Here is an 11550-nt window from a genome sequence, read left to right as displayed (position 1 = left end):
GGTTTTCTTTTTCAAATTGGACAAGGAGTTTCTGTCGGGAGCGATGTCCACATTATATTGGAACTGGCGGACAAAATCTTGAGCCATATCGTCCCACACATGTCAATAAGTAATTTCTTGATCCGTATACCACTCAGAAGCGATTCCGGTGAGACTTTCCCCAAAATACACCATTAGTAGCTCCTTTTTTCCACCAGCACCCCTTAACTGGTTATAGTATCGTTTCAGATGAGCGACTGGGTCTCCGTTCCCGTTGTACTTTTCAAATTTTGGCATCTTGAAGCCAACTGGCAAGTGGACATGGAGAAACATACAGAGATCAGAGTATGAGACACTCTTTTGGCCACTTAGACCTTGCATGTTTTTCAGGCTTTGTTCTAGGCTCTTCATCTTCCGAGCCATTTACTCTTGCTCAGGATTTTTAACAACCTTTTCTTGATCCCCCGAGAGATAATATTGCGAAGGTTGAGTGAAAGAGTACGGGATCACATACGTTATTTCTGATTGAAGTTGTGGACCCTGAAAGGTGAACATTGGAGGCTCAACATACAGCTGTGGTAAAGTTGATTGTGTTATAGTGCCGACTGGTGCTGTAGAGAATAATATTGGAGGTGCCCAAGAAACTGGCACTTGGGGGCGAACCACAGAAGGCATGCCAAGATCATTGAACGACATTGGAGGGTGCTCGCATGGGATGAGCGGGTTGGGCACAGGGGCGTTGGTAACCTCACTTGACCTGGGGATCAACTCAGGGAAACCAGGGATTGCACTTGGCGGCTCCCTACCATTAGACCAGGCGTCCCACATTTCCAATATGCGGAGACGCAACATCTTATTCTCTTCAATAACTGTTGATTCTAGCTGTAGAATAGCAGATGTCGGGCTATCCTCAGGACCGATGATTGGTAGATTGCTTGTGGAGGCCATTTGTGCCTTTGGATCTTGTGAAGGAGGGGAGGCTAGACAACCAACAAAACCAACCAACAAAACCAACCACCAAAACCTGGCTAGTTTGCACTTCGAACAACCTTGTTAGTTTTGAGATGTTTAACAGATAGGAAATCGCACGTTTGGATGCAATGCACCTAAACAGTTAAACGTTTCTACCATGTGTTTGAATGGTTGCATGTTTCATCCCGGCCTTAGTTAACCATTTCAGTGTGTACCCCTTTTCTTTTATTTCTGCCTCTCTTAATCACTCTTGATTTTTCATTTCGTTTCTGTCGCTCTTTTATTTTTTGGCACTCTTTTTTCTTTCTTTCTTATTATTTTTGTCACTCTTTTATTTTTGTCACTCTTTTTTTTCACTCAATTTTTCTTTCTCTCTTTTTATTCAGATTATATTTCGCTCAATTTTATTTTATGGTTGTTATCGAATCCGATGGAGATTGCCTACATATCATGACGCCGCATGAATCAGATCTTGCGTAGTTCGGGCAGATTGAAAATGGAGTAAATAAACTAATTTTTTTTGTTGGTATTTTTGAAAGAAATGCTTTAAAAGAAGAAAGGAATTTTATTTTTATTTTTATATTTTAATTGTTGTTTTGTTTTTAAAAGAAAGACTTCTAAAAATTCATTTGCTTTTGATTTGAATTTTGGGAATTATAAAAGTAAAATAAAAATATTTTTGTTTGAATTTTCATTTGTTTTCTCTTTTTCTAAAGAAGAAAGAAAATATTTTGGATTTTGAAAGTTGCCTCTTAATTTTCGAAAGAGAGACTTTTAAGAAAATGTTTTGAATTTCTGAGATTTTTTATTTATTTACAAAAGTACTTCTAAAGAAAAGCAAAATATTTTTGGACTTCAATTTTCAATTTTTTTTTGACATTTACGAAAGAAATACTTTTAAAGAAGGAAAAGAATAATTTCTTTTTTTCTTGATTTTTTTTTTTAATTTTTTTGGAAAAATATTTCAAAACAAAGAAAACCCGTATAAAATACTCCAGAAAGAAGGAAATTACTTTTTTTTTTGAGTTTTAGAAACTTCCCCTTTTTTTTAATTTTCGAAGGAAATATTTTTAAAGGAAAATATTTTTGGATTTTTGAAAATTGGGGTCGGAACCGATGAGATTTGCCTACGTATCTCACATCCGGTGAGAATCAAACCTGCGTAGTTCAGTCAGTTTTGACAGAACAGGGAAACATGTCACTTGAATATTTTGGGTTCATTTTGAAATGACTTTACTTTTTTTTTTCAGAATTCCGGCAGAGTTTCAGAATTTTCTAAATACCTACCTCTTCACTTTTTTTATTTTTATTTTTTATTTTCTTCCTCTATTCTAGGAGTCGGTCAACATGCAAGCCGAAACAAACAGATGTGTAAGTAGCACGTAAAATGCATCAGGATGGTCTTTTTAATTTGGGTACACTTGTCCTAGACGGACTCAACCCCTGTGTTGAGTCCCCAAAGTCAAATGCATGTAATGCAAACAAACGTTCCTACTAGGGATCCGGCATGAGGCTATGTTATATTAGGTTTAAAAACCTGGGTGTATTGTTCTAAACCTGGCTTACCCGAGCGGACAGCTCGAGCCGAGGGGGCAGCATACCGGGAATACAGAAGCTTCACCGGCTTTGCAACTTGTCCGAACCTCGTTCTAAAATTGGGATATGACTCTAATAGAAAAGAAGTTACACGAAGTGCACACTTCCCAGATGATTTAGAAGACTCAGAAAGAGGAGGGTTTCGTAACAATTTATATGCATGTCAAACAATATCAAAGTGGTAAAAAACAGCAATTATCACATTAGGCTCAACATGTAAAAATCAGATAAAAACAAGCCAACTGTAACAGTTATTCTAAGCTCGAATTCTTGAACTCTGAACCAAAAGTTCTGGGTTATGTTCCCTAGCAGAGTCGCCAGAGCTGTCACACCTCCTTTTTACCACCCAAGAGAATTATAAGGGAGTTTTTTCAATTAAAGTGACATTAATCGAAATGGGATTATTTTATTTCTTTTTATCAGAATCGCCACTTGGAATAGTTTATTTGGTGTACCAAGTCATCGGTTTATTTTAAAATCCCAAATCGAGGAAATTTCGGCTTTATTTAAAAGTCTGCAAATCAAAAATTCTAAGTAAGGAATTTTGTTAACCCGGGAGAAGGTGTTCGGCATTCCTGGGTTTTGTGGTTCTAGCACGGTCTCTTAAACTATTAAAATTGGACTAATTATCTGATTAATTACATGTTTTAAACCTATTGTGCATTTTTAACTTTATAACCACTTTTATTTATCCAAACTACTTTTAGGATATGAAATTATTTCTTGAACAAGTTACGATTGTCAAACACTTGTCGTTTTAGAACACACCGCAAATCACGCTACATGAAATGCGCTCGCGATTTCATGTAGCATATTTATTTTATTATTGTTCAAAGTTGTTATGATCGGGTTACATGAAATGCACACCCGATTTTGGGGATTAGGTATCATAACTATGTCACGGAAATCGTACACATAGTCACAATGATTTATTTAAACGCGCCTAAAGCAAACTACGAAAGTTCAAGGAATTTTCTATACTAATATTTTTATTTATGCGAGGGCCATAAGTTATGGATTTTGTTTGTGTACGGCACACCTCAATTTATTTTAAAAGAATTTGTACTCAATTAAAGCAACCTATGAATGTTCATTAATTATTTATCCTAAATTTGGAATCACATGGAGGAGTTCGAATGTTATAGAGTAATACAAGCACGGTGTAAAGTTAAATCATGGAAATTGGGAAATCAATTAATTCACTAAAAATGCGCAATTGGGATAAAGGAAAAACCTCAACGTAGTATAATCTCACATCCTTGGATGTACTGCCCACTCATGAATGGCAACCAAATACAATTAGGACCCGATAATTGCTGGGCATGACTACTTTCTAAATAATTCATAGATTTCCAACTAATAAACATAATATTTACATTTGACCACTAAATATGAAAACTAAATGAGTACTGCACAAAAAAAAAAATCCACTAGAACTACATATTCAAACAAATATAACCTATATGTCCATGCCTTACATACACTGATTCATGGATACACGGACAAAAGTAAGTCACAATAGCATCATCTATAACAATATAAGCAAACTCGCTTTAACCCATACAAAATTCTATATTAATTGATGAACATTTAGTAATTTGAATTGCAGCTTCAACGCATGCTAACATCAGAAATTAACAAAGAAGAACTCCAACAACTTTATAGCCTAAAAGAAACATACTAAACTTGTGAACTCAATAAACAAAATCTGATGATTTATATTTCATTCACAAAACAACAACACAGAGTTACAATTTCGATTAGGTACATACCTAAATAGTGGCGCAACAGCAGAATAAAGAGGAAGAAAATAAGCCTCTGAATCGAGACCCAGTCATAGCTTGATAACACAGCAGCGAGCAACAGAAACTGAAGTTAAACTCAAACTTCACATTCAGAAAAACTGAAACCCAGATATCCGAGAGTGAAACCAGCCAATGAAACTCTTTTAGTTTTTTTTTTGTTTCTGAAAATCGAAGTTGAATTTCCAGAAATTTTTCTATTTTGTTTCTTTCTTTTTTTTCAATTTCTCGTGAAGCTTTGGTTTCCAGATTTGAGATGCAATTTCGGATCTAGAAATTTGCTTTCAGATTTTTGTTTTTATTTTTTTGTATGAGTGAGGGGAGGAAGTAGGTGAGAGATAAGTGAAAATTTGGGGAGTAACAGTGAGGTGAAGAGTGGAGAAAGAATGGAGAAGAAAGAAAAGTTGCGGTGGGTTTTCTCTATGAAAGAGCAGGGGTGAGCCTCGTTATTTCTCTGTTTTTTGCTCGAAGAAATGCGCCGTTTTTTTTTGTCTAAATCTGAAGGGAAGCCCTACCCTAGTTTTTAGGAAAGTGGGGTTTTAAAGAGAGGGGGTGGGCCAATCCCGGTCATGGGCTGGCGGTTTTGGGGTGAAATTTGGGTAATTTTGGGCTGGTTTTGGCTAAATTGGCCCAATTCCGAAATTAACAACTCCTTTCAATTTAACTTTTTTATCCTCTTTTCTTTTCTTTTTATTAATTAAAATCCTAAATCTATCTATTTTTGTAGAAATAAAAATTCTTTATTTATTTTTTACATTAAAACAACTAATTAACTTAAAACTAAAGAAAAATACTAATTTTAAAGACTAAAATCTAAATATGTAAAAATGACCATATTTTGTGATTTTTACTTAATAAAATTTATCCTTACATGCAAATTGAACCTAAGATGCCATGAAATTAAAACATGACAATTCTTTATGATTTTTCAATGATTTTAAAATATTAAAAATGCATGAAATGCAACTAAATAAAGAAAAACTCCTAAAAATTAATAAAAAATATTTTTAGCATATTTTTAAGAGTTATTTTTATGTAGGGCAAAAATTAGGTGCTCACAACTTGTAGTCCGTAAAAATTAGACAAAATGTTACATAATTACTAGGAAAAACAAGAAAAGTTCAAACAATTAAGTACTGGGTTCAATTATATCTTTAACATCGTTTTAGAAACAAAGAAAGCACAACTTCAAACCATCCCGTGAATTTTCACAAGTGGAGTCCGAGAAACTTCTAGGTTTGGTAGCACAACTGCTTAATGTTATATGGTGTAACTCTTATGTTTTACCTTCTCATGAAAGTACTCCCTCCGGTTCACAATAAGTGACCAATTTGCTTTTAGCACGCCCATTAAGAAAATACTAAATTCTATACAAAAATACCTACTATGACTAAACTACTCCTAATTAAATATTTAATGTGAGGAGTAAGAAAACTTTTTAGGGATATGTACATAGGGGTTATTTTGTAAAAACAAATTGAATTTTTTCTTGATTACATAACTGAACACTTATTTTGAACCAAAATGAAAAAGCAAATTGATCACTTATTGTGAACCGGAGGGAGCAATTATCTAGGTACTACTATACTATGTATGTATCCTAAGCAAATCAAGTTATGTAAAAAACTTTTATAGTAATCAAATGTATGAGCTGATGCATGCACTAATTATTTTTGTATGGAGTATGCAAACCTTTTGAGAGAAGTGGTTGTGCAACCAAAATAGTTGTTTATTCAGAATAAACTGCAATTGCAAAACAACTATTTTGCTTGCACAACCACTTCTCTCAAAAAGTTTGGATACTGCCTACAAACATAATTAGTGCATGCATTAGCTCATACACTTGATTAAAAGGAAAAGCTGGGTTGTAACCTGCTTCTTTTTCCAGCTTTCCTTTAGCTCCTAATGGATTTTTCAGAGATGGATGCTTTTGCAATTTAAAGCCTTGAAAAATCACTTGAAACAGGATTGCTAGACTCGGATCAAAGCATGAAGAGATAGCCAAAAGACTCATCGAACAATGTTTCAAACAAAGTAACACGAAGAGATAGCCAAAAGACTCATCGAACAATGTTTCAAACAAAGTAACACGAAGAGATAGCCAGAAGACATAACGAACCATTAATTGAACAAAACATTCATTGAAGAGCCACAGCTGGAGAGACAACACAGAAACATAGGACACAGAAAGCAAATACAGTGCTTTGATAAAATAAGCAAACACACACAGCAATGACCAGGTCTCTAAACAGAACAGTACGACACCAGCAAATTACTGCTTTATTTTGCAGCACCAAAAGCGAAGGTGCATTGGACATCTAGTTTCAAAAACCTATATAATTTGGCTAACAAAAACAACATTATTGGTTGACGTAAACGGACACAACTGCACTAGAGACCATATCATAAATAGATCAAAGGGAAAAAGAACCACTCGTGCATTAAGTTACTCATCCTCAGTTTCAGATTCAGCACTCTGCAGCCACTCCACAAATGGCTTAACATTCTTCCAGATTGGGGAGAGTTTGTTGCTACCTTTCGATCCCTTCTCATACCACTCCACAATAAACTCCTCTTCCAGCATATCAACGTCATAAAGTGCTTTCAAAACCAACGCAACCTCCTTTACAGCTTCTGAGCTTGATTTTCCACAAAATGACTCAATAGCATGTAGTAGAACTAGCTGCGAACCATCTTCCTGTAAAACAGCTGCAAGATAAACTTTTTTCTTGGTCACCTCCTTGGAAAAACCTTTTCCAACTCCACCAAAAAGAGCTTCAAACAATGCATCAACGATGTCTTGATGAGTTCCAGAAATAGAGCCCAAGAAGGACTTCAGCTGAGCCACAGACGAACCCTTATTCAGGTGTTCCTTGATTTCATCAGCAAGCCTCTCTTTAGCATCAACAAGCTTCTCCTTGGAATTACTATGCTTAACACCATTGGTCTGTGCAACAAGCGACTCTTTGGAATTATTACAGTTAACACCACTGCCTTGCCCGTCGGCCTTGGGCTTCTCCTCACGTGCTGGTGAGCTTTTGCCAGACTTCTCTTCAGTTGCCGAAAGCATAACCATGCTAGCAGTAACAGCATTCAGCTGCTCCTGAATGCGCTGCTGGGCTGCTGCCATGGAGGTGTCCGTCTGCCATTCAACATCATCATCACTGTCAGCAGGTGGCGCTTCGGTCTGATCAGCTTGGCTACCAGTGGGAGAGTGCTCCTCATCTGACATATTGGCCTTTTTCTTAGATATTTTTGGCAAACCTTCCTTTGAGGAACCTTTTTTCTTTGCAGCCTCTTTCTTGAGTTTCTTTGCCTCTTCATCTGCTGCTTCCCCTTCTTTGAGGCGTTCTTTTTCAGCCCTCCTCATTGCCTTTTTATCTTTAGATCCCTTCTTCTGCTCAGGAGGGTTCTTGAGAATAAATGTGGTGAGCTTGTCCCTCATGTCAACATCAGAGATAAAGCCACACGCAGCACACTTAAGGGTTAACATCTGTGATTTTGTGATCAAAATCTCAGTTTCAGGATTCCCGCAGCCATAGCATTGAACATATTTTTTGATGAAGTTCTCAAGAAGTCCAGCAAGCTTTGCAGTGTCATGGGCACCATTAACATGAGAGGTACCTGTTTTCTCATCAAATTTAGACTGAGCTCCGAGTTCACAGCCAAAATACTTTGTGGTGTATGATGCTGGTCTGCCCAGTGCCTTGGCTATGTCAACCATGTTCACCACATTAGTCTTGATGCCATTTCCACGACCTTCAATCTTTGTAATCATTCTTGGCATCTTGTACCTGTAAAAGGCATCATCCTTGTTTCCGGCACCAATGTTTTGCAAAGCCATTTTAATTTCACAATATTTGCTCGATAAGCTTTATCAGAAGTGGTACAAGGAGCCTAAATCGATGAGGATTTCTTGATCTATGGATGGGGCAGGCTGTATAAAATGATCCTTCAGATAGCGCTTGTGTGCTTGTGATGACTCAAGATGCATGCAGCCAACTTTATGAGAGAGTCTAGACGGAGGACAGTACTCTCCAAGCAGCCCGATTGATGACAGAAAGAGAGAAGCTCTTTCAGACATAAAAGAAGTTTCAAACTTAACACCCTCCACTTTTGCTAACTGCAGATAATGCAGTTAATACTTGAATAATTCTGAAATGAAACAATCAATAGTCAAGAATTTCTGGATAATTAAAGCACAAAACTTAATCTTTTGGACCAACATTATCGTATATTTAGGAGAAAGACTGTACACCAATACACAGCTCAAACTGCAACATCAAGTATCAAATTAGTCCAGAATACGGAACATATGCACAAAATACTTCTATAAATGAAGCAGAAAAACACCAACAGACAGGTGCTATTTTAATGATGCAATCTCCTTAGAGAGGCAAAGCCAAAGAACAAATAGCAATGCAATACCTCCAATCGTACTTTCATTGACTTTCAATCAAAATCAAATTGCATTCAACTTTGATATATCCGAAATTATAAAATAAATATCATCCATCAATGTGTAGAACTTTTATAGTAGTAGAAATTGCATTAAAAAAAAATCTTTTTGATGTGGTAATCTCCAAGCCCAAACCTCTGCCCAGCAGCTAACATTGGTCCTCTCTAACTTCAACGCCCTGGTTACCTTAACCCCCAACTATTAAAGTTAGAGGTGGAGGATGCTAAAACCCCTTGTGGTGGAGAGAACATTGAATTCTCTTTAACCAAAGTCTATGCAATAAAACTATATACAAATCAGGGAAGTCACAAATAAATAACCATCATCGGCAACAAACTAAAGAAGTTACTCTAAGGTGTTGTATTGATTAAACTAATTGTTGGGCATCCTTTATATATGGGCTTCCATTCAATTAAGCTTTACTAGATATTGAATAGCCTGTATAATTAATTAGTAAACTACAAATTCAGAACAAAAAGACCTTGATATGTGAACTAGGAAAAACAATCTCAAAAACAGTAAAGTTATGACACATTTTGAGCAATTTACAAAATTTACATCATGCAACACAAAACTAACAAGTTGCTTCCAATTTCATGGGTATTATTAATAGAATAAAACACAATTGACAAATAAGCACATCTAAACAACAACAACTATGGTAATTTTAACCAAAACAAAATAACACATTTTGGAGAACTCAGGAAAAAAAGGATATAGATCTGACCATATTGTTGCTATGTAGGTAAATTTCAACAAAACAAAAACTAAATTAAATCCAAATATGAATTCACAATATTCAATATCTGACCAATTAGATATGTAGTAAGAAAAAACCTAATATACAAATAAAAAACAGAAAACATTCCTACCGATCTATGAAAAAACAGAAAAAATCAAAACTGAGTCTAACTTTACAGGAGGTCTATGGTCAAAACAAAGAAAACTCAGATAACGAAAATTAGATCTAAACACAAAATCAGTATTAAAAAAAGAAACAAACAAAGAATAACAATCAATATGAAAGAAAAAGAAAAAACTGGGATTCCAGAATAAAGTGGATATATACCTTGAATGAAGAAGAGGGAGAAAGGAAGAGAAGTGGCGATGGAGATTCGGTATTCTCAATTCTGTGGCTGTAGGTTGTGTCTACAGATGGAGAAAATAAAAGAAGAGGAGATATATAGGGAGAAAGAAAACCCTACGCCTCAAGGATTAGGTCATCAGGGTAAGGTAAAACTTTCAAATTTTGATTTTTCCTCTCCTTTTATTTATTCTTTTTGCAGCTTTTTATCTTTTTCCACATTTAAATGTTTTATTTCTTAAAATTTCAAATTTGCTCGTGAGATGATTGGAGTTATTCGTTACCCTCACGAATTATATCTAATTTATCTTTGGGCTATTTTTTTTTTTTAATAATATGCTTTGTTTTATCATAAAAGTCTCATTCTCGCACGTGCATGATTCACGATGCACGTTAATTTTCTATATACAATCTACGAATTTTACTAACATTTGTTGATGTCACTCAACATGCCAAGAGTTTCTCCCTTATTTGCTCTGTACACGAATCTAGAATTTAAATTCTATGGGTTCAATTTTTAAGATTTTTAGCATTGAACTCGTTATATATTTAAAGTTATGGGTTCAAATCTATTATTTTTGCAATTTTAATGAATTTTTACTCATAAATTTTTACTCCGCGTCGAAAGTTATGGGTTCAATTGAACCCGTAACTCTCACGCTGAATCCACCTCTGCTCATGGACGTTAGGGATTATCTATTTCATTTTTATCTTTTGTTATTATTCTTGTTTCTTTTGTATTTTATGATACTTAATTTTTCTTATAGTGATTTTGTTTTCTTTCTATATTTATTTTGCATGACTTCCTTCTTTATATCTCATAATTTTGATATTACTTTACTACTATATATAAATCTGTCTATATAGAATAGGAAAGGCAAAACAATCTATCTATATCTAATAGGAAAGGCAAAACAATATTAGAATGTCAAGTGGCACAACCACAATTCAACAAGTGTTAAATTTGGGACAAACTTCCAATACATTTGGAAATTCAAAAATAATTTAAAATAGAGAATAATTTGAATTTTTTGAACCTTCCCACTTAACTACAACATGGACTCCCACGTTGGATTCAAACTGTTTTTGGGCATTTTTTAAAAATTATTTACTAACCCTTAAAATTAAAAAAAAAATATTACTCCAAGTCTAAATCATTAAATTTACTTTTTCAGACGTTGCGAGAATGTAGTGAAATACTTTTTAAAAATTATTTTACATATTTGATATTGTACTTTTTAAAATTATTTATTAAACATGAAAATTTAAGAACATAATAATTACTCCAAGCCTAACTTATTAAATATACTTTCTCAGACGTTGCGAGAATGTAGTGAAATAGTTTTAAAAAATTATTGTACATATTCGATACTGTATCTTATCATCTAAAAGACAACACGGTAATAAGCTTAATAGCCTATTTGGGGTGTGTGTTCATTTTCCTTTAAAAAAAATTATTTTGTATTACCCCAAAATCTCCCACGTTTATAAATGTCCCATGTTTGTTGGAAATTGGAGAAATTTATTCGTTCAGTTACTTTATTTTTTAGATAACTTGGCAATTACGAATAAATAAAAACTTTCTTCCATTGTTGGAATCGGCAATTTTTACAATTTATTTACGAAGAAAAAGAAGAAAAATCTATTTATTATTAAAA

General features: G+C 34.5%; 1 protein-coding gene across 1 annotated transcript; it reads right to left on the bottom strand.

Moving 5' to 3' along the window:
- Positions 1 to 6470: 6470 nt before the first annotated feature.
- Positions 6471 to 10049, bottom strand: LOC104219057 (probable eukaryotic translation initiation factor 5-1). Its single transcript, XM_009769693.2, has 2 exons — positions 9878 to 10049; positions 6471 to 8504 (listed from the first exon to the last, which is right to left on the bottom strand). Exon 2 carries the CDS (start codon positions 8191 to 8193, stop codon positions 6796 to 6798), a length of 1398 nt encoding a protein of 465 aa, XP_009767995.1. The 5' UTR covers positions 8194 to 8504; positions 9878 to 10049; the 3' UTR covers positions 6471 to 6795.
- Positions 10050 to 11550: the final 1501 nt, after the last annotated feature.

Source organism: Nicotiana sylvestris, chromosome 4 (genome assembly GCF_000393655.2).
Source record: "Nicotiana sylvestris chromosome 4, ASM39365v2, whole genome shotgun sequence".
Taxonomy (NCBI): Eukaryota; Viridiplantae; Streptophyta; class Magnoliopsida; order Solanales; family Solanaceae; genus Nicotiana; species Nicotiana sylvestris.
Note: the sequence above shows the minus strand (reverse complement) of the source record. Positions and strands in the feature narration are given on the sequence as shown.